The sequence below is a fragment of the Leptodactylus fuscus genome, chromosome 1, assembly GCF_031893055.1.
Source record: "Leptodactylus fuscus isolate aLepFus1 chromosome 1, aLepFus1.hap2, whole genome shotgun sequence".
Taxonomy (NCBI): Eukaryota; Metazoa; Chordata; class Amphibia; order Anura; family Leptodactylidae; genus Leptodactylus; species Leptodactylus fuscus.
The window spans coordinates 149,686,550-149,711,404 of NC_134265.1; the positions used below are offsets into that span (position 1 = coordinate 149,686,550).

Below are 24,855 nucleotides of genomic sequence, written 5' to 3' on the forward strand. Positions count from 1 at the left end.
AACTACATGCAAATATTATCTGATGCTCAATATCAAATTCCTAACATGTCGCCAACATAAATGTAGTTGCCAGTAGTACCTTGTTTGACACACAGCAGTAGACATCAGACAGTGGTAAGACTGCAAGATGATGGTTTCTGGAGCCCCTGCAGTGTGATTGAGAAGATGGGGCCAGGGAGGAAGGATATGGGTTGGCAGTATATAAAATTACACTGGGTAGTTTCTTAAATAATCTACCCAGTATGCAGTACACATAACTTGGCTGAGATTCTGTATGAATATCTGTATGATGTACAGTGAGTGTACTGTGCCATTTCAGGGCAAGCTGGCGACCCACTTAGCCCAGGGTTCCACCAAGGAAATTCACCTGTTCATCTGTGGATCAGTCAGAGTCTGACAACAATCAAATTTTTTAAACAGGGGTGCCATAAAAATCCACCAGGGATGCTGCAACAATCCAGAGGGGAAAATGGTTTCATATCTGGTAGCCTAGGTGAATTATTATGTAACTGTGGATATTGGGTATTATGTGTCTGTGGCTATTGGGGAACATTATTACTTGTCTGGGGGCAGTAGGAAGCATTAATAAGTGTCTGGGGCCACCGAGGAGCATTATTAAGTGTCTGGTGATAACTGGGGAGCATTATTATTTGTTTGAGGGGTCACTGGGGAGCATTATTATGTGTCTAGGGGGGACTGGCGAACATTATATTGTGTCGGGCCACTGGGGACCATATTCTGCATGTTGTGCCACTGGGGAGCATGATACTATTTGGCAACCACTAAGGGAGCCTAGTGATGGTAAAAGGTGAAGTTTTATATGTGCTGGTTGGGTAGTATAAGATGATGTAGCTTTGAGAGGGCATTCACACGGTGCAGTTGTGATGCATTAGTTATGCAGTTGTTTCAACTGTAAATTCAAAAACTGCGCTAAAAAAAACGCAACAAAACTTCATTATTTTTGGTAAAAATTATTAGGCACGGGTACCCCAAGAAATTTTTTTTCCAGGGGTTCCATAAGTCTGAAAAGGTCATGAAACACAAAACGCACAATTATGATATCACAATGGAAAAGCTGCCTTTAAAGCACAGCTGTTGCACAAATTCCCAGGAAAGTTGTGATGCTATACTATGAAGTCGGCTAGCTTCAGGCTGTTCTGCAAAATGCATTTAAATCAGTCTTTTACAACCTGACATAAGTCATGGTGTAAACTTGAAATTGTTCTGCCAGGGGCTAAATATTAAGCCAGGGCACAATTATGGGGTCATTTGTTTCAATACATATTTATTAACAGATAGCAAAGCTTTACATCTAGCAAAATAGTTTATACATTGTTGCCAGGATTCTTATTTTGACAAATTTTGCCAGACCCTTCACAGAAAGCTGATGTTTGAACAAAAAGTGACATAATAAAAATAATCATGTTTCTTGAATTTTATTAAGAAAAATCCATCTCCTGCAGTCTCTCTAGTCCTACACACCACTTGTTTCATCCATGCAGCAACTATGTGTAAGCCCCAGCCTGTTTTCAGAAAAATGCTGTCAACTCTATACAATGTTGCAGTTTTTTGGAGAAAAACTAGGGTTGCAGAAAAAAAAATTGGAACATAGGATGATAAATTCCGGCCTACCCTCCACTTAATTTATATCCTCTACTAATACAAACACACAAGTATACCTAATGATAAGGGTAGCCATATATGTCCTCTGGTCTATTGGAACAATAGACATACCAGTGGAAAATGGTTATTAGCACATAAATATTTGTCAAAATGTTCCAATTTAATAGTTGCCAATGAAATATTTTTACTATGTGAAGACTGACAGTAATTTGCATTTCAGCACTGGACAGTGCATGCGATGGGCATTCAGTGCTGCACTTTACAGCGTCTTTTACTAAAAATTGGTGGAAGCCTAGACTTTCTGGAGTTAGTAAAGAAATAAAGACAAAAGATGCAAGATGAGACACCCATTCTGTGTGGCCTTAGCCTAAGGGTCGCTCTCTTAAGAAATGGTACCTGATTTCTGCTGATGCCACTTGTAGGACAGCTCTACCAGATTATTATCAGATATTTTAGCTGGTAATGAGACCAATTCTGAGTTTAGTAACTCACTACAGTATCACTTCCCACTGGTATATAAGGAAATATTAGGAATACAAATATTTGGTCCAATTCATTTTCTAAACTTACTTGCCATCTAATGAATGGGAATACATATCCATGTATGATGGATAACAAGGATCCTGTATACCAATGTTCATATAAGTCAAATACTATAGAAATTAAACATACACACACTGCTTCACGTTATTAATAGCTGTTAAACCCCGTTTACATAATTATTTTTCCACATTAGTAACACAATCTGCTAGTAGAATTTCTCCCATGATGCCATGGTAAAATAAATTAGCCACTTTACTCAAGATTTAAGCATTTAGCAGGAAAAATAACTTCACATCCATAATTCGAAAGTTCAGCAAACTGAAAAACACAAAGAACAAACAGCTATCCACGTAAATGTGGTATGAAATTAAGCTGGTATAAAGCCCCTAATAGGATAGAAGCTGCTTTTTATGTGACATGATCAAAAAGCGCATTTCATGTGAAGCTGCAAATTAAAAAAGGATATTTGCAAATCTTTAATTGGCTGAGAAAATGCTGATTTAGGGTATTATCACTGGAAAGTGTGTGGACGTATATATCATAATGTAGGACTTAGAGTACATTATAGTGTGCTGTATAGAAGGCATGTACAAGGGGTTGTCTGCTTTAGAAATAGGTTTTAGAGTATTCTGAGTTAATAGAGGAAAAATGTCCATATACCAGCACCTCTCACTGTTGGTGTATTACACAGACTGCGATCAGCTTATTGTCAGGAAACTCTGCTTACAAAAAGTGATTGTGCAAAGTGGATAACCCCACTAAGCTGTCCGACTAATGCTGATAACAATCTATTTGTATCCGCTGTTCATACTTATTTTTATCATCACCGATAGCTAGTGATAAAAATGGTTTAGTTTAGGTTTTGAAGTAATTTGTAATTGACCTAAAAAATAAAATTAAAAGCTCTAATAACTGAAACTTCTATTCCCTTTCTTTGCAGCTTGCCTCCTATGCCCTCCACTGGCCTTCTACTGCAATCGTATATGATGATGTGATATCTATAGTGACATCACGTCATGTGATAGCAACACTGTATCAATGCTATAAGACATGACACCACTATGGCTAGGTTCACATCTGCGTTCGGATTTCCGTTTGGGGTGTCTGCTTGGAGACCCTCCGAATGGAAACCTAATCCACATTAAAAAGCAGTTACCTTAGGAAACCCGCGGACGCCATAGACTATAATGGGGCCCATGTGGTTTCCACTCGGTTTCCACATGAAATACGCGGAGAGAAAAGCACTGCTTACAGCGCTTTTCTCTCCACGTTTTTCATACGGAGAAGGGAATGGAGTTCCCGAACGCAGATGTGAACCGAGCCTATGAACGAAGCATGAACATAGCTGATAGCAATAAGCTGTTGTAGCCACATAACATCATTATGGACAGAATCTAAACACCAAACCTGTGGTTCATGAAAGAGGTCAAAACTGGAAACCCAATAACATTTTCCAGGTGAGTACACTGGTAAATACTGTTAAATGGGTATTTATTATAACATTACTTTTTCCAGGAATTCGACCTCAAGGACTTCTGAGAATTAGGAAAAAAAATCGAGGTCCTTAACAGCTTATTCCAAGGACAAAGGTGTTCTTGAACAATGGTGTGCAGAGAAATGCAGCATAGTCCTATTCAATCTATTGGGGACATGCTGAAGTTCCCTGCACACAGGGTGGCTGGGAGTATTGCTGGGTAAGGAAATACTATAAAGCAGCAGCTACTTTTTTCTGAGATTTCAGTAAGTGATGACATTGATAGCAGGAAGTGATCATACTAGCCTTAGGGTTCCTTTACACTTGCGCTCGGTGTGTCCATTCTGCCGGGTTTCCGTCTTCAGCCACGGTGAAACTGGACAGGGGACAGAAACCTGGCGGTCACCTTTAAAACCCAATCACTTGAATGGGTTTCTAAAAGTGACTGCCGGTGTCTGCTTGCAGCCTGCGGGGAAACAGTTTTTTTTTTTTTTTTTTGCCGGACACAAAGTCGGACGTGCAGGACTTTGTGTCCAGCTTTAAAAAAAAAACTGTTTTCCCGCAGACAAGCAGCAGGCGGACATCAGTGGTCACGTTTATAAACCCATTCAAGTCATTATTGGGTTTTAAAGGTGACTGCCGGGTTTCCGTTCCCTGTCCAGTTTCGCCGGGGCTGAAAAAAGCAACCCGGCAGAATGCACACACCAAACACCATTTGGAAAGTCCAATGGTGAACTATTAAAATGGCATACAACCATAACCAATTTGGTGCAATGAAGAATAAAGTTGCAAAAACCACTTAAACATGCCAAAGTTCAGACACAATTTGTATGTATGTTACACAAGGATCTTTACAAAAAAATACTGAAAATCAACATGACATTGTTTGTGACAATTCCAGCATTTGCTGCTGTGTCAGTTCTTGAGATTCATCCAGCTTTGCATTCCAGATGGAGACAGTGTTGATGATTTATGTGTGTGCTGAGCTAAATCTAAACAGTATTTACAAGTTTCTGCCATAGGGTATTTTTCAACTAGACATTTTACTGAAAACTAGAATGTACCATTAATCATAAGAAACCCCTACCAATATTAGGTTAATGACTAAAGTATTTGAGAAATATATCAATGCTATGAGCGTAATTGCTGTTAAGAGCACATTTTTCTTACTACACTGGATTGACATTGCATGCTTGTCTAATGAACAAAGATCATCTTAAAGTTTAACTCTTATTTAATTTATTTTATGCTATTGTGTCAAGTAGGGAATTGATGAATATTTATTGTAATATACCTAATTAACCTTTTTTTTTTTATTAGAAAACAGGATACAAAATTCTCCCTGCAAACTCCCTTACTCTAAGGAAAATCTGTACACATTTGTTCTACAGAGGACTGGCAGTATAGAGGACAATACAGAGGACAGGGCAGAGCTCTCTGAGAACCCTCTTCCTGGATTGCCAGTAATTTACTCTATATTCCCTGATGAGCACCCTTATCCATGGGTCGAAACGCGTGACATGTTGAGACAAAACAAATTTGGAAGATGCCAGGAGTTCTAGAGACACCCAGAAACCACTCAAAACACTGTTAAACGTATATGGGTGCATGTATTAACCCATTAATAGCACTAACAGACCTTTTTAAAAAATACATTTCTTTCCCTGGAAACCCCCTTTAACTTTATCTTATTTTTAAGTTATGCTTTAAGTTTTTTTAAGTTTTGGGTATCAAGCTGATCTGATTAAATTAATACTTAATGTGAATAGAAAAAACTTTGTAATATATCTTATCAAAGAAAATGTTTCTATTTCATGTTATCAGCTGCTCTAGTGCCTGCTAAACTGCTCAGTTCACTACTGATTTTCAGTGAAGACAGGCTGCAATCCATAGAAGTCTATTGGGTGGGGAGGAGGGAGAAGGAAGAGAAGCCAAGTTAGTGCAAAGCAGAGAGACAACAACACAGATGTCCTGTTGCAGATTCAGCATGAAATCTACCTTGCTTGTTTTATCCACATCTGTACTGCATAATACTGCTAAAACCTAATGAAAAATGGCTGTAAAAGTGCTAAACACTTAATGTGATCTGAAGCATGTTACTGTGTCTGATTCTCTGTCATGGGGCATCCCACAGTTTTCCTTTGACCCAAGGATAACGTTGTATTTACTACTGGCTGGCAAGACCATTCCAGACGAAGGGATTGCAAGTGGTTGGCCCTTCACAGCAACCTTACTGGCATTACTTAGTGTTCTGTCTATTAGACTGCACAACCACCTAAGGTGAGTGGGGTGGGAATCCACCAATTTTGCAGATTGCAAATCCTGCTACTCTACGGGAGCACCTTCACTCTAATTTTATCCCCTTTGCCTTAGAACATTTAATGGTACCTATTTAATGATCTTTTTTACATGTCTATGGACAACTAACCTGCCCATAAAGATATCTGCAGGCAGACGGCACCAGGTTTTATTAAATTGACAAACTAATGCCTGCATAGATGGACATATGGTCAAGATCATCACCTGTCCTACTGGATCCTAGACTACCTCACAAACCACCCTCAGTATTTGAGAGCCCAGGACTGTGTGTCTGACACTGTGATCTGTAGTACGGGGGCACCACAAGGTACAGTTCTTGCCCCATTCCTCTTCACACTGTATACTGCTGACTTTAGGCACAACTCATCGAGCTGTTACTTACAGAAGTACTCCGATGACTCTGCTATAGTAGGCCTTATCACTGATGGCGATGATAGGGAATACAGAGACTTAAACCGGGACTTTGTTGAATGGTGCCAGCAGAACCACCTCAGGATTAAAGCTGCGAAGACCAAGGATATGGTGGTGGACTATAGTAAACGGAGAGGTGCTCCGACCCCGGTGGAGATCCAAGGAACATGCATTGAAATAGTCAGGACCTATAAGTATCTGGGCGTGATCCTCAACAATAAACTAGACTGGGCTGATCACCTGGAGGCGCTGCACAGAAAGGGCCACAGCAGACTCTACCTGCTCAGGAGGCTGAGGGCCTTCGGAGTCCAGGGGACACTTCTTAGGGCCTTTTTCAACTCTGTGATTGCTTCAGCCATCTTTTTCGGTGTGGCCTGCTGGAGGATCAGTATATCAACCAGGGACAGAAATAGACTTGACAGGCTGATCAGAAGGGCCAGCTCTGTCCTGGGGAGCCCCTTGGACCCAGTACAGGTGGTGGGTGACAGAAGGATACTGTCTGTGGTGAGCTCCATGCGGGTGAACAACTCCTACCCCATGTATGAGACCTTGATGGCACTTAGCAGCACTGTAAGTGACCGTCTGCTTCACCCCAAGTGTGAGAAGGAGCGCTATCGCAAGTCCTTCCTTCCAACCACGACCAGGCTGTATAATCTACATCAGACCAAGCAAAGAACACTCCGCACAGAAAACTAATAATGATTATGACTATGAAGTCTTCGTTCTTCCTCTTCTGTTCCTTAGCTGCTATGGACTCCTAGTATATCTTCTCTTCTCAGCTTATGTGTGCCTACGTCTGTATTATATTACTGTGTATTATCCTGTACCTGTATTATTATGCTGCTGTAACATACTGAAATTTCCCCACTGTGGAACTATTAAAGGATTATTTTAAGATGACAAAGGTTGGATTTTTCCAACATGACACACATGTTTTTGCCCGAATTAAACAGCATCAGGACTTTACCTTTACAGAATAAAAATACCCATGTAGCTATGGCATTGTAGCTTTGGTATTTTTGTGCTTTTTAGGCTACAGCCAAAGTTGCCTTAGATCATTTTGGCTCATACAACTTCAGAAACATGAGAATCGCCCAAGCAATCATAAGCCATACAAGCATTGGGCACTGACCTATTCCCAGGAAGGGTCAATGCCCAAGTATGCCTCACAATAGTCAGTTTTGGAGACCTATTTTCTTTCAAATCAACGGAGATATGAATAAAGACATAAGTGTCCATAAATGCGCCAAATTTATCAGCCAGCATGATCCATGCCATTTCTAAATACTGTAAACTTATTGGGGCAGATTTTCTAATCCTGTCTAAGTGCATGTGATGAATGACTGAAATATAAATAGTAGTTCGAAACGCACATTATATGGAGGTGAATGAAGTAATGCACACTGTATATAACATGGTATACAGTAAGGAAGTGCGTTCTGTCTGTCCTACTAGAAAAATCTATCACGATAACAGTATGGAACTTTGAGTGATGAATGAAGCTAACCACTGAGGAAGAAAGTTTCTTTTTACTTCCATCAGTAAAAATCATTTACAGAACAAAGCTTTAAAATCAATTCTATTCACAGAACCCTGTCTATAACCCAGTGTGACTTCATCTGTGTTAAATTAGAGACTATGGCTCTGGAGCAGAGCTATTTAACTTATGCCACCTATAAGATACCAGTCAATGGCCAAAAGCAATCCTGTGACCCGTTCTGACTCTAAGGAAGAGGAAACACAAATTAAGCTATTGCTTTAAACAGAGATAACGTTCCATTGTTAAAGGATGAAATAAATACATTAGTACTACATACTATGGATAAATATTATTACTATTATTATGTAATAGAGGCAGATAGAAGAACATTAAAATATTTATTTTTTAGAAATAATAAACAAGCACAGTCCTTGTCGGCTGTGATGTCCCGTGTCCCTTCTACTGAGGCTGCTGATTGGCCTAAGGTAGGGATCTGGGGACATCGCAGGTAGTGACATCATGTGTCCTTTGCTGAGGCTGCTGATTGGCCTAAGCAGTCACATGGGGCAAGGGCTTCCACTGGAAGAAGACAACGAAGCTGCATATTGGATCATTCTAGGACAAAATGGAGCACAGAGGAATTTACATTTTTTTTAGCCTGAGCAACCGCTTTGTGAGTGAGCCAGGTCCCTAAAGCTCATGTCATAGTATACTTATGGGACTAACCAGACCCAGCAAAGCCCTAACAGCAGGGGTGAACCTACCATCGCTGCATCCTCGGGCAACCTAAAGAAAGGCTTTCATGTTTGGAGCCCTCTTGTTAAAATTATAGACCACACCCTCCATTTGCAGATGAAAAGAATATCTTTTTTTGGCCCATACACAGTATAGCGCTCCTTTTACTGACCCCACAATGTATTACCCCTTTATTGGTCCTCTCACAGTATAATGCCACATTTACTGGCCCAGAAAAGTATAAAACCCCCTTTTTACTGGCTCCCCCAGTATATTAATCCCCTTTACTGGTTCCCATACAGTATATTACCCCATTACTTATTCCCACAGTTTATTGTCCCCTTTACTGGTCCCCACACAGTATATTTCCCCCTTTACTGACTCCCACACAGTATACTGTCCCTTTAGGCCCCTATACATAATAATGCCCACTTCATTTTGGTCCCCACATAGTATACTGCCCCCTTCTTAGCCCCCACACAGTGATATGCTAACCCTAGATTTGCAAATTTTTCAAAAGTTTTGGTCTTGACCCAAAACTTTTGAGATTTGTCAACCATGAAGAACTATTATACTCTGGGATCTCCTCAGACCCTAGAGCATAAGAGGAGACCCAGGGAAGATGAGGAAAAGTAACAAACACTTATACTCAACTTGTCTCACCTCTCCTGTTCATCTTCACAGTGTCCAGTGAGTCCCCACATCCTTTTCAAACCTTCATCCCACGTCACATGCAGCCTCATTAATTACTTCTGGTACGCTGACTGTGACCACCGCTCCAATCACCCAAGAGCACATGATGGCAGACACAGCTGGCAGAGGCCTGAAGAGTACACTAGGGGATCTCTAAACGCCCAGGAGAGGTGATTATAACTGTTTTTACTCACCTCCCCTGGTGCTACACAAGTTCAGCCGCTACCTATTAGGTACCTGAAATGAAGCGTCCTGACCGGTGCCTTTTGGCATAAACCGAGGGGCTACAGGATTAACCCAACAGGTTGTATCCAGTATTTTACTTGCCGATTCCCACTTTTACTGCATCTGGTCTCTCCTTCTGCCTTCAAGGTGCCCTCTGGAGTAAGAATCAGTGCTACAGAACACCCCTAGGCCAAAAGTCTGGACATAGAAAAGGTTGAAAACTGAAAATGCATAGGAAGGGATGCTCAAGAAAATACTGACGGCAGCATTGCTCTCTTGACTAGTGCATGAGAAATCACCCAATGAGGGTAAGTGGCAGCTGCTCTTCAATGAAGGGACTGTTTTTTCCTGGAGAGTCTACAAAAGTATTTTTGGGCAAAAAATGTAAATTCTTTTACTACTATATGGTAAGATATGGCACTCTCAGCATTGGATACCATATGACTATTCTGAGGACCATTTGTTACTATCTTGGCACATTTTGCCCCTATGTATATTTTTATCAGGACACATCATGGCATTTAATGGTCATTGTATGTGACTGTGGACACTGAAACTATGTATTCCATAGTGACTCTCTCTCTCTCTCTCTCTCTCTCTCTCTCTCTCTCTCTCCATATGTTCGGACATTTTTTGCAGCATTATAAACATACTTTTGGTCTCATAGAAACCCAGGCAGAAGATGGCTCAGACTGGGGAAGGTGTCAGTAACTGTTAGCAGGGAAAGCCATAATCTAGAGACTCATTATAGCTGAAAGCAAATCCCTGGAAAGGCCTGACACAAGCAATCACAAACCTCTGTATTCTTTTGTAATAGGCTACATATATATCTTTTCAGAGGCTACATACACATCTATCACATGCTGCACCTTTTCTATCTTCCTTGGTAGACTTTGCAATAAAAAATGCTATTAAACCCAACTTAGAAAACTTTATATAACTTTTAAATTATGACTGAGTGCTAGCATAAGACAATGCACACAGTGAAATGTGCTGGAAGAGGGAATCATTTAACGCTCGCTGATCTTCCCAACATTTATCATATGCTGCGATACACTATGTCTAGCTTTTCATTCAATAGCAGTACATCTGTATTTATTCATACAGAAGCAGTTGACTGCCATACTTCTGTGATAGTCTAGCCCGAGATACACTTTCAAAGCACAGCATTTCTATTGTCACAGAAATTTCTCTCCTCTCAGACTACACTGCACCGTCCTGACATCTCTGATAGAATTCATCGAGGTTAGCAAAAACTAGAATTGTGAAAATGATGTGTGACAGCATAGCACCAACTGATCACTCTCTAATGCATGAAGACATGCCATTTATATGAAAATGTAAAATACACTTTTGTGTCGGCTTCAGTTCTACTTGCTGATGCAAACTTTAATAGAAATATGACAAGGACAGTACAATCTTTCTACCTTTCAGAGATGACTGATGCCATGATGTCCTGGCTGCTTACAGACCATATGCACCATTCACTTTATAGCTTGCATTTGCCCCCAACTGACTCAAAACTTACAGGTAGATTAAAACCTTCATGTACATAAACAATGTCAACCATTTAATATCCATCATGGAATGCTTTATCTATCTATACAGTTAACATCTTACTAAGCATCAACTAATAATTTTATTGCCCCTTTACAATGCATTTGACTAAATTCAATTTCATTATTTTTTATTAGTGTGGAAACATGGTAGCGCTTGATGGACGCCTTTTTCTCAACACAGAGACTATGTAGCTATGTATATCAAAGTTCCTTACATTTTATATTATTAGTTTGTTGTGCTATTTCTCCCAGCTACTTCTATACTGTACATGCACACTAATGTTACCATACAGTTGTTTTCAGGAGGAAAAAGGTGAAGAGACCCATGCCAGGCTTCTCCGGCAGTGGTTTATCTCTTATGGGAACAAAGCACTTTAGAAATCCATTAGACAGGCAGATGGTCCCAGTGAACTTGGCGGCTTACATGTAATGTGTAGAGGCGTGTTAGTATAAGCCGTAAGCCTATTTATCAATATATAAAGACATACCTTCATCTATGCTTGTTGTAGAACTCTCTACACACAGTTTATTCACTGAAGAAACAATAGAGCATCCACACAGCACATATACATGAAAAAAAATATCTAAAATCTCATTTCTTTTTACATTTCTGAATTTGCACAGTTTCTAGGAATTGCTGCTTTTTTACAATATATGCCCTTTGCCATCAACAGAGAAGGGTGAAGCACAAAAAAGCAGGTTCTAGAACTAGCTCTTAAAAAAGACAAAATTTTGGTACTTTATTTGCTGATGCCATCATGGTGTCACTTCCTCAAAGTATATTATTTAGCATGAGGCATTTCCTTTAAAGAGGACCGTTCATCAGATTGGGCACAGGCCGTTCTATATACTCCTGAATTCAGCACACTATCGGCTTTCCCGATCTGTGCCCGGTGTAAAGCGCTATCGGTCCCGGGACCGTAGCGCTTTAGTGTCAGAAGGGCGTTTCTGACAGTTAGCCAGGGACGCCCTTCTGCCCAGCAGCGCCTATCGCGCTGTACAGTGTGAGCGGGGAGGAACGCCCCCTCCCTCTGCTCACACAGCTCGTCCATAGACGAGTATTATCAGGAGGGGAGGGGGCGTTCTTCCCCGCTCACACTGTGCAGCGATATAGGCGCTGCTGGGCAGAAGGGCGTCCCTGGCTAAGTGTCAGAAACGCCCTTCTGACTGTAAAGTGCTACGGTACCAGGACCGATAGAGCTTTACCCGGGGCACAGATCGGGAAAGCCGACAGTGTGCTGAATTCAGCGCACTGTCAGCTTTCCAGCAGTATATAAAACTGCATGTGCCCGATCTGATGAAAGGTCCTCTTTAAATAAATGTTCAGACTTCAGTTAAAGGAAATAAATATTATTGTTTGTGCTACAAGCAGTGAGATGTGCACCTATGTCTATCACATAACCACGGATTGTACACTATGATTGTGGCCTAATTTATATCCACTACCAGTAAACAATAGATGACAGCAAGCAGAGATAACTATGAGGAATTGATACAGGAAGTATATTGGAGAAATCTATAACTTTTAATTATACAAATAACATGTATTTGATGAAATTGGACAACCCCTTTGAATTAATGACTTTTTATACATAGTGGTACTATGTATAATACTGAAAATAATTTTCACTAATGGACTGTATACTGAACTTTTCTGTATATGCACTCTTCTTAAGTAGAAAGCCATCTAAGCAGGGTCATAGGTCTTGCCATGATGAAAGGTAACGTTTTCCAGAAATACTTACAATGTACCACATGCTTGGCCACTTGGGATCGTTGAAATATGCAGAATGAAGATTACTAACTTTATAATCCCTTTTCGTCCTTCTTTTAACAACCTGCTGTTCTATCCATTCCACCTGCCAGGAGAAGAGAAGCATTTGTTAAATCTTAAGAAAGTCAGCAATTACAAGAAATGTTTTTACGTATATTCTACATCTTGAATCCATTTAGAGTGTTCTATCAATTCTAATGCTTTTTACCGCTTACAGGCACTACTTCCTTTTATACTGAACCTCAGCCATGTTGTTTATAGGCCCAATATACTAACCTGATTATCTTGTTCATACATTTTTGGAGAGTTTTGTATTTCTGCAAAGTGTCCTGCATATGTGAATATAAGAAACTTTGTGATATATTTTTATTAAGGAAATCTATTTCTTTTTCTACTTATTGGGCTGATTTTTTCCTCCTTATCAGCCTGTTTGTTTACATAGAATATGTAGTTATATCATGCTCACACATAGAGCGCTATAGAGATGTGAGGTGGATAAGTAAGATGGTTATTCATTGCCTGCCCTGGTAACCTCTTATATCTGTAGCATAGCTATATTAAAAGAACTACTACTCAGTCACAGAACTGCAGTGTAGCCGCAGCAGTTATCTTAGCGTGCCTTCCAGGAGCCTCTTTCTCCTCCTCCCTTCTGTATAGACTAATATGTAAAAAGTAACAGTTTGCTAAATGGAAAAGGCAACATGTTTGCCTTAAATAAGATATATTACAAAGTCTCTTATTTTCATCTGTATTATTAATTTATGAAAGTTTTGTTGTTTTTTTTTTTTTTTTTATAATTGAGGGCATTCTTTAAAAACAAAACATTTTGGCTGCCTGCATTCATCACTAGAGGGAGCTTACTGCATATTGTTTTATTATTAAAGGGGCTATCCAACTCATTCCTGTTGATGACCTATCTTCTGACATCTGAAAGTTTTCCGGCACCTGAACTTTGGCAACCTCTTTAATGTGTAACTCCCATTCCATTGACTTATTGTTTTAATTTTTTGCTATTGTGTCAGTGAACAGGGAAGGGCGAATGTTTTTGTAATATACCTTATTAATCTATCAAATTCCCTTTTAATAGAAAACAGGCTGTGAAGTTTCCACTAGCAATAAACCAACCAAGCATTGTTGGGAGACTCTGTCCATACACATGTACTCAATTTAATACATAGAGCTGAAGCATTTACCAAAGGGGATGGTCAATTCCAATGGCTCTTTGGTTTTATACTAGCTAGAAAAATGGTTCTAGTATCATAAGAAATATGAGATTCTCAGCTTTCATATGGTGCCAAGAATTAAGAACTAGAACAGCTATAACATAATCTGAGATATCACTAGTTCGGAATGTGATTTTATATGCAGCATGAATGATCTACTGCATGTGAAGTTGAATATGTCAGCTCTCTTATGATACCAGAACCATTTTTCTAAGTGGTATAAAATCGAAAATAAAGCCATTCGAAGTAAACGTCACCATCCCTCTTTAGCTTTACATATTCATGATATAACTGAGTACATATTTGCCCTAGCCAGAGCTCAGTTAGAGGGTTGCTAAGGAAAATGTTACAGTATGTTTTTATAATAAAATGGAATTGAGATAAGGTAATAAAGTATATTTCAAAAATGGTCACCAAATACCCCACGACACAATAGCGGAAAAAAGGGGGTGGGGTTACATTTTAAGCTAAATATTTAGCTCATATTACTCTCTTTAGTGGAGGCTATACGTGGTCAGAAATGCATCTTTTATGGGCAACATGGTGGCTCAGTGGTTAGCAGTGCAGCCTTGCAGTGCTGGAGTCCTGGGTTTGAATCCTGCCAGGGACAACATCTGCAAGGAGTTTGTATGTTCTCCCCATGTTTGCGCGGATTTCCTCCCATTCTACAAAGAAATACTTAAAAATAAAGAAAAAAAATGTACATTGTGATCCCTATATGGGGCTCACAATCTACATTTAAAAAAAAAAAAAAAAAAAAGAAATGTATCTTTTAAAACTATGTCTATAGAAAGGGCCTGAGACACCTCTAAAGATATAGTAAAACTGATCAGCATAGAAATTTAAGCTTATTAAGTTAAAAAAACAAGCAAACAACTAAAATGGTGTTCCAGTGTAGAAATGTACATTATAGACGTATTGCCATCTTATATGTTTCTATATGGGTATACAGAAATGTCATAAATAATCTTTTAGAGCAAGTCTGACACCATGGTATTCAATATCAAATCTTCCACAGTGCATTGTAGGGAACATTATGCTAGAGATTATACCTTTACATAGCCCAATAGATGCTCCATTTCCTTTACTTGTTTTTATAAATATGCAGATGAACCTCACATGTAATGGGGCATGCCAAAGTCCTTGCGGATTCTGGAAGAATTTAGAAGACCCTCTTTAACTCCAACCTTTCGCTGTACTTCTTGTCCCCACAGGGGGATTGCAGTTTTATATGGTAGACGATGAAATTTATGCGGCCAGGTCAAATCCAGCAGAGCAGAGCAGCTCCCTCTTCTGGATCTTAAAGAGCAGGACCCCTCCACCCCCACAATCTCTATATGACCTAATAATGAACTCAAGTTCACATAGGAAACCTGTCCATATATTCTATTAGGTCATCTAGAGATTGTACCCATTTCTTAATGGTGATGGATGAGTAACAAAAATAAAATGTTCATGGTGCAGGAAGTTGTAAGGGCAGAAAGTGGAGGAATTTATGGAAGGAGTCCACCTCAAATTGCCCTTTCATTTCCACCATGGGAACATACTATTACCCTTTAGCATACAGGTAAGTATAAACTTTAACTTTTGTACCACTTTGCACAATTGATAATTCTATATTTTCTTTCATCGCAAAACAATGTAATACTCCATTTGCATAACTCATCTAAAGACAATACAGCCGATATGTACTCATCTGTAGAAGAATAACACTCAGCTGTTATCTCAGGGAAACAGTTAACTCTCTATCACAGCCTGAAACTAATTTCAAAGAGCAAATTCACAGAGGACAGAGCAAAAGGAAAAATAATAATTCTAAGCCGTGTGATTATTTGTCATGATTCACTCAATTAAGCTTTCAGACGCAGCATTGTCTGAATGGAAGTATTTTTCACAGCATAAAGACCACGCACACCAGGGTACAGAACTCCAAGCTCATTTCTTTAACGAAGTCTACAATAATGGAAACACTAAATCTATAGGTCAAATGCACTTTTGAAAATGTGTTTCTGCCCAAGGACTCAATTACCAATGTGTACAGGTAAAGAAAAATACAAGCTCCAACCCCAGTTCATTTGACCTCTTTCCTTCATGAGATCTATAATTATTCTATTCAGCAGTTTCTTATATAGTTGAGACAAACAACTAAGATGTAAACAAATTATATACAGTCCACTGGAGATTACTTTAGAACCTTAACAGTATGTTCAGTCAATAGATTATTTTAGATGCTATTTACCCAACCTTGTATTTACAGAAACCTTAAAGGGGTTGGCCACCTTCAGACCAATATTGACAAACAAATGTACAATAAAAAGATATACAATTTTCCAATATATTTTCTGTATCAATCCCTCACAGTTTTCTAGATCTCCAGACATCTCCCTGATTACCAGGCAGATGTCTGATTATTGTGCTGTGACTGTAACGAGCGGCACCTGTGTGCTCATCACATGACCATGGACCGTAAATCACATGACCATGGTCAGTTTTATCCTCTAGAAGTAACAGAATGAATGACAGCAAGCCGAAATCTAGAAAACTGTAAGGAATTGATACAGAAAGTATATTGGAAAATTGTATATCTTTTTATTGTACATTTGTTTGTCAATATTGGTCTGAAAGTGGCCAACCCCTTTAAACTTCCCCACCAATGGCTACTAGAGATTATGTGGAAGGCATACAAGTGATGTAGCGTGATGTGCCAAATCTGACACGTGTGGATTGTCTTATATGGATGCACTGCATGAAACGTAAAATAACTAGTTATTCATAGACACCTCTAGCTATCCTATACTATTATAAAAGATCATTTATTACAAACATATCTGAATAAATTGAATAAAAATATGTCTTAAAGTGGTTGTAAACACAAAAACATACCCCTCAAAAAACCTCTAGAATGTTTATAAAACAGCTCCTTCTGAGCATCTTAATTGTATCTAGCCTATGAGCTACCTATAGGCAAAGCGTTCTTTTTCTCAATGATTGCAGATGCTCCTATAACATACCTTGTGTAGGTTGTGTTACACACTGAAGTTTTCACATAAGGTTTTTGAAGCCAAAATCAGGGAAGAATTTAAATACATTAGCAACTACCCAATGTACTTTAACTCCCTTTATGATCAATGTCTAATTTTGGCTTCAAAATCTTCACCCACACATTGTACAAATAATTAACTTTTCACAGTTATAGAGGCCGTTTTACCACTACCAAGTCCAGCTCTTTACATCATTTAATAGCTGCTGCAAAAAAGACGTGTTTTCAAAAAGTACCTTGGAATTTTACCTGTTGAAATACTGCTTTTTCCCTATAGACTTATATGGGAAGGGGGTAAAAAAAAGAAGCAGAAAAGCAGTTAAAACCACAATTTTGCCATGTTTATAGCTGCACTTTGCTTCGTGCAAATATAAGTGAGAAATGGTAGTTTCAGCTTAATTTCTGTAAAAAGCCCCAATGTTTTAGCTACCTGACTAAAGTTAGGATAAGTAAATATAATAATCGGCCATGAAGCAATTGGCCTGTGGGATCATTCATACAAATTATTCTTCCAGCAACACAAGGTAGAATGTTATCAGCCAAAATCATCCGACAGTGCTATAAACATATAGTGTTGATTTACTAAGACCAAAATTTTCTGACCTGACGTATTACATTTATAGAAGATATTTTGGACGATCAATATCAGCCATTTCACCCAATCTTGTGTAAGGGCAATTTAAGACTTCTATTTTCTACTTTGCAAGCAAAGACATGACCATTCCAGATACAGGGGCATACAAAAGTTGACAGCCCTGATCAAAATGACTGTTATTGTGAAAAGTTAAAGTTGAAAAGTTGAAGATGAAATGATCTTTAAATGGCATAAAGTTACAGATTAAACAGATTTGTCTGTAATTCTAAGCAATATCAGTGTATTATATTTGAGTACAATTTTAGTGAAAAAGGGAAAGGAGCACCTTGCAAAAGTTTGATAACCCTTGTAGATTTGTGTGCTCAGATAACTTTGACCAAGGTCTCAGACCTTCATTAGCCAGTTATGGTTATGGCTTGTTCACTATCATTGTTAAGAAAGGCCAAGTGATGCAAACTTTACAACATTATAAATACCCAGCCTCCTCTAACCTTCCAAAAGCAGCAGCCATGGGTTCTTCTAAGCAGCTGTCTAGTATTCTGAAAATGAAAATGGCAGAGGCCCACAAAGCAGGAGAAGGCTATAAGAAGTTAGCAAAGCGTTTTTAAGTAGCCTTTTCCTCAGTACAAAGTGTAATTAACAAATCACAGTTACCAGGAACAGTGGAGGTCAAGATAAGGTCTGGAAGACTAAGAAATATTTAAGAGACAGCTGCTCATAGGATTGCAAGAGTGGCAAATTAAAACCCCCGCCTGACTGCAAAAGACCTTCAGGAAGATTTAGCAGACTGTGGAGTTATGGTACAATGTTGTACTGTTTAGTGATACCTGCACAAATATGGCCTTCATGGAAGAGTCATCAGAAGAAAACCTCTCTTGCATCCTCACCATAAAATTTAGTGTCAGAAGTTTGCAAAAGAACATCTAAATACGCCTGATCATTTTGGAAACAAGTCCTGTGGACCAATAAGGTTAAAATAGAACTCTTTGGCCACAATGATGAAAGGTATGTTTGGAGAAAAAAGGGCACAGAATTTCAGGAAAAGAACATCTCTCCAAACATTAAGCATGGGGGTAGATCAATCATGCTTTGGGTTGTGTTGCAGTCAATGGCACGGGGAACATTTCACAAATAATGAGAAGAATGAATTCAATGAAATTTCAGCAAATTCTTGAAGCAAGCATAACACCATCTGTAAACAAGCTAGAAATTTATGAGAGGATGGCTACTACAAATGGATAATGATCCTAAACACACGTCAAAATCCACCATAGACTACCTAAAAAGGTGCAAGCTGATGGTTTCATCATGGCTCTCACAGTCCCCTAATCTGAACATCATTGAATATCTGGGGCTAGACCTCAAAAGAGCAGTGCATGCAAGACAACCCAGAAATCTCACAGAACTTCCAAGGAAGAATGGATGAAAATCACTCAAACAAGAATTGAAAGACTCTTGTCTGGCTACAAAAATCATTTACAAGCTGTGATACTTGCCAAAGGGAGTGCTACTAGGTACTAACCATAGAAAAACTTGGGCCCACAGAGGGTCAGGTAAGTATATACTCAAGATCAACTGAATAATTAGGAACAAAACATCCAAAAATTGCAATTTTTGACACAACAAACAGTTGAGCAGAAACTGGTGTAAAATCATTGATAATTTCTAGAGATGAGCGAACACTAAAATGTTCGAGGTTCGAAATTCGATTCGAACAGCCGCTCACTGTTCGAGTGTTCGAATGGGTTTCGAACCCCATTATAGTCTATGGGAACATAAACTCGTTAAGGGGGAAACCCAAATTCGTGTCTGGAGGGTCACCAAGTCCACTATGACACCCCAGGAAATGATACCAACACCCTGGAATGACACTGGGACAGCAGGGGAAGCATGTCTGGGGGCATAAAAGTCACTTTATTTCATGGAAATCCCTGTCAGTTTGCGATTTTCGCAAACTAACTTTTCCCCATAGAAATGCATTGGCCAGTGCTGATTGGCCAGAGTACGGAACTCGGCCAATCAGCGCTGGCTCTGCTGGAGGAGGCGGAGTCTAAGATCGCTCCACACCAGTCTCCATTCAGGTCCGACCTTAGACTCCGCCTCCTCCGGCAGAGCCAGCGCTGATTGGCCGAAGGCTGGCCAATGCATTCCTATGCGAATGCAGAGACTTAGCAGTGCTGAGTCAGTTTTGCTCAACTACACATCTGATGCACACTCGGCACTGCTACATCAGATGTAGCAATCTGATGTAGCAGAGCCGAGGGTGCACTAGAACCCCTGTGCAAACTCAGTTCACGCTAATAGAATGCATTGGCCAGCGCTGATTGGCCAATGCATTCTATTAGCCCGATGAAGTAGAGCTGAATGTGTGTGCTAAGCACACTCATTCAGCACTGCTTCATCACGCCAATACAATGCATTAGCCAGTGCTGATTGGCCAGAGTACGGAATTCGGCCAATCAGCGCTGGCCAATGCATTCTATTAGCCCGATGAAGTAGAGCTGAATGTGTGTGCTAAGCACACACATTCAGCACTGCTTCATCACGCCAATACAATGCATTAGCCAGTGCTGATTGGCCAGAGTACGGAATTCGGCCAATCAGCGCTGGCTCTGCTGGAGGAGGCGGAGTCTAAGGTCGGACCTGAATGGAGACTGGTGTGGAGCGATCTTAGACTCCGCCTCCTCCAGCAGAGCCAGCGCTGATTGGCCGAATTCCGTACTCTGGCCAATCAGCGCTGGCCAATGCATTCTATTAGCCCGATGAAGTAGAGCTGAATGTGTGTGCTAAGCACACACATTCAGCACTGCTTCATCACGCCAATACAATGCATTAGCCAGTGCTGATTGGCCAGAGTACGGAATTCGGCCAATCAGCGCTGGCCAATGCATTCTATTAGCCCGATGAAGTAGAGCTGAATGTGTGTGCTAAGCACACACATTCAGCACTGCTTCATCACGCCAATACAATGCATTAGCCAGTGCTGATTGGCCAGAGTACGGAATTCGGCCAATCAGCGCTGGCCAATGCATTCTATTAGCCCGATGAAGTAGAGCTGAATGTGTGTGCTAAGCACACATTCAGCACTGCTTCATCACGCCAATACAATGCATTAGCCAGTGCTGATTGGCCAGAGTACGGAATTCGGCCAATCAGCGCTGGCCAATGCATTCTATTAGCCCGATGAAGTAGAGCTGAATGTGTGTGCTAAGCACACACATTCAGCACTGCTTCATCACGCCAATACAATGCATTAGCCAGTGCTGATTGGCCAGAGTACGGAATTCGGCCAATCAGCGCTGGCTCTGCTGGAGGAGGCGGAGTCTAAGATCGCTCCACACCAGTCTCCATTCAGGTCCGACCTTAGACTCCGCCTCCTCCAGCAGAGCCAGCGCTGATTGGCCGAATTCCGTACTCTGGCCAATCAGCACTGGCTAATGCATTGTATTGGCGTGATGAAGCAGTGCTGAATGTGTGTGCTTAGCACACACATTCAGCTCTACTTCATCAGGCTAATAGAATACATTGGCCAATCAGCGCTGGCCAATGCATTCTATTAGCTTGATGAAGCAGAGTGTGCACAAGGGTTCAAGCGCACCCTCGGCTCTGATGTAGCAGAGCTGAGGGTGCACAAGGGTTCAAGTGCACCCTCGGCTCTCCTACATCAGAGCCGAGGGTGCGCTTGAACCCTTGTGCAGCCTCGGCTCTGCTACATCAGAGCCGAGGGTGCGCTTGAACCCTTGTGCAGCCTCGGCTCTGCTACATCAGAGCCGAGGGTGCGCTTGAACCCTTGTGCACACTCTGCTTCATCAAGCTAATAGAATGCATTGGCCAGCACTGATTGGCCAGAGTACGGAATTCGGCCAATCAGCGCTGGCCAATGCATCCCTATGGGAAAAAGTTTATCTCACAAAAATCACAATTACACACCCGATAGAGCCCCAAAAAGTTATTTTTAATAACATTCCTCCCTAAATAAAGGTTATCCCTAGCTATCCCTGCCTGTACAGCTATCCCTGTCTCATAGTCACAAAGTTCACATTCTCATATGACCCGGATTTGAAATCCACTATTCGTCTAAAATGGAGGTCACCTGATTTCGGCAGCCAATGACTTTTTCCAATTTTTTTCAATGCCCCCGGTGTCGTAGTTCCTGTCCCACCTCCCCTGCGCTGTTATTGGTGCAAAAAAGGCGCCAGGGAAGGTGGGAGGGGAATCGAATTTTGGTGCACTTTACCACGCGGTGTTCGATTCGATTCGAACATGGCGAACACCCTGATATCCGATCGAACATGTGTTCGATAGAACACTGTTCGCTCATCTCTAATAATTTCCTCTCCATCCAGCCATTATATATGTAATACGTTGATCTTGTAACTGATTACTTAACTCTAAATATTACTATAATGACTTCACAGGTTTAGATTGCTAACTCACTAGACATTTCCAAACATTCACAGCCATGGCTATAAACTGGAAATGTAAAATCCAATGTTAATTATTTCACACCAGTCCGAGGTCCAGATTTCACTACAAAATCGTCTGGGAAAATGTGATAAATCCTTTGAACTTTTTTTTTTTTTTTGTAAAAGTAAGGTAGGTAAAGAGAGGTTATTAGAAGAAGATATTGTTTTCAGTGTCACTAATAAGATTCTTCTATGAAGTCACACACAAAAACAAGAACATCTTGGCCGTACTTTCTGGAGATGGAGTAAACTATCTGTGATTCTAAATGATGACTCTTAGCATAAGGAAAGGAAAAACACTGCCATATATGTATCTCAGTCCATTAGTAACCTAGAAAGATCCTGCTATATAGCAACAGATCCTACATAATAAAGTGGCATATGGAAATATAATGATTTCTAATAGTCCCTGACTCACTAAGAGAATGATAGGACACATTTAATACCGACTTGTAGTGTGTCACAGAACTATGAACTATAGCTGCTATTGAAAAATGCATTACCGACTATAATGTGTCAGAGTAAATGCGTCAATAAGTATCATTGGACAAGCTAATGGTCTGTTTACTAGGGAACATATTACCCTGAACGAACTGACTTTATCTGTCTGTATTATCACTACAGTCCAACACAAGATGAATAAGCTCTAGGGCATTTGGGACTCAATGATTTCTAAATGATTAAATGAATTGAGTTAAATGACTAAATCCCTTCCTTTGTAATGCAAGATGACAAATGCACTGTAAATGCTATTAACACCATAAACACAGCTGCTTACTGAATGTATCATGGATTCATGGCCCTGCCTTGCTGCCTGGACTTAATGATACAGGACGGGGGCAATGGCGTGAAGAATATATTCTTGATGGATGTTAAGTGCTCGGGTGCCAATATGTACCTAAAGCTACACTATAAATAAATGATTGTTTAAAGGGTTTTTCGGGGCTTATCAATTGATGACCTATCCTGAGGCTAGGCAATCAATTATCAGCAAGGGTCCCACACTGATCAGCAGTTTGGAGGAGCTGCGGTATTCAGAAGAATGCTGCAGCCTCTTCACACAAAACCATGGATTTTACAGCTTGATATCGCACCTCTGTCCCGTTCACTTGAACATCACTGAGCTGTGAAAAGGTCATGTAACTAATGAATATGATGTCACATGGTCTGTGAAGGGGAAACAGCACTTACGGAAAACCACTAAAGGATAGGTCAATTGATAAGCCTGGAAAACCTCTTTAAATTAATCAAAGAATTTCCAAACATCCAGGGGTGTAACTGAGGACTCATAGGCCCTGTGGCAAAAGTTCAGCATGGATTTTCCTGTGTAACGTCTACTCATTCATACTTTTCTGCAGCACACACTGCTGCATCTTTTAAGTGACCTCAGCTCTGTGTACAGTATTATACCTCTATAATGGCAGGATTAAGTATAGCTAGATAAAATGGAAGGCCTAAATATAGAAGCCCAGCTCTATGGATGGTAGTATTCCTCTATAATGCAGTCACTAGAGCTGAGCGAGTAGAGAAATATTCGAGATTCAAGATTCGTTTCGAGTAGAGCCTCAATATTCGACTACTCAATTGAATATCTAATCCCATTATAGTCTATGGGAAAAAATGCTCGTTTCAGGGGAAACCACTATTCGACTAAAGGAGAGTCACCAAGTCCACGAGTAGCAGGAGGAGAGTATTTAGGAGGAGCGCTGTGCAGTTAAAGCGCACAGACCTCATTATAGTCTATGTGGTCCGTGCGCTTTAACTGCACAGCGCTTGCCGTTGCGCTAGTATTCTGTTCGGGGGGGGGGTCCTCCTGCGGACTCCTTCAGGACGGAAGGCAAGCGCTAATGTGAACCGGCCCTTACACGTCCTGCAGAACCAGCATTGATTGGCCGAATGCTATAAACTGTATAGCATTCGGCAAATCAACGCTGGTTCTGCAGCAGGCTCGTCCTTGCTAGTCGGGAGAGATGACGGCTTGCGGTTATGCGGGAGTTAACTTTTTCTCATAGGAATGAATTGACCAGCGTTGATTGGCCAGTGTACAGCATTCGGGCAATCAACGTTGGTTCTGCTGGAGGCTCGTCTGTGAGGAGGCGGAGTCTAAGATCGGAGCACAATGGAGACTGCTGTGGTCTGATCTTAGACTCCGCCTCCTCACAGACGAGCCTCCAGCAGAACCAGCGTTGATTGGCCGAATGCTGTACACTGTGTAGCATTCGGCCAATCAACGCTGGTCAATGCATTAATTTGAGAAAAAGTCAGCTCCCGCATAACGCAAGCTCTCCTGACTAGCAAGGACGAGCCAGCTGCAGAACCAGCATTGATTTGCCAAATGCTATACACTGTATAGCATTCGGTCAATCAACGCTGGTTCTGAATCGAATCTTTACTGGGAATAGCGAGTAGTATTCGAACGAGTACGAGTATTTCGAATACCGTAGTATTCTATCGAATACCTACTCGATCTAATACTACTCGCTCATCTCTAGCAGGAACCATATAATGTTCATATACAAGCTTTCCATACAGTTATGGTTTCAACTAACAACGGTTGTCCCAGAACAATTGATGTTGTAATTTGAAGCACCTATCTACTGTAACCCTTTAGCTGCAATTTATCCACAGCATGCTTTACTTTATATACTGACCTTTTTCTACTTTTGGAATTAAAAGGTTAATGCTCTCCTGACTG

At 40.5% G+C, this 24,855-nt stretch overlaps 1 protein-coding gene across 2 annotated transcripts in view; it reads right to left on the bottom strand.

Annotated features, from left to right (window-relative positions):
- The window catches only part of PCSK5 (proprotein convertase subtilisin/kexin type 5), a 371,370-nt gene that overhangs the window by 292,126 nt on the left and 54,389 nt on the right, over positions 1-24,855 (bottom strand). For both annotated transcript variants that reach the window (XM_075278157.1, XM_075278160.1), the window contains exon 3: positions 12,808-12,921. In XM_075278157.1, coding sequence (XP_075134258.1) covers positions 12,808-12,921 — 114 coding nt within the window. The remainder of the gene's footprint in view (positions 1-12,807; positions 12,922-24,855) is intronic.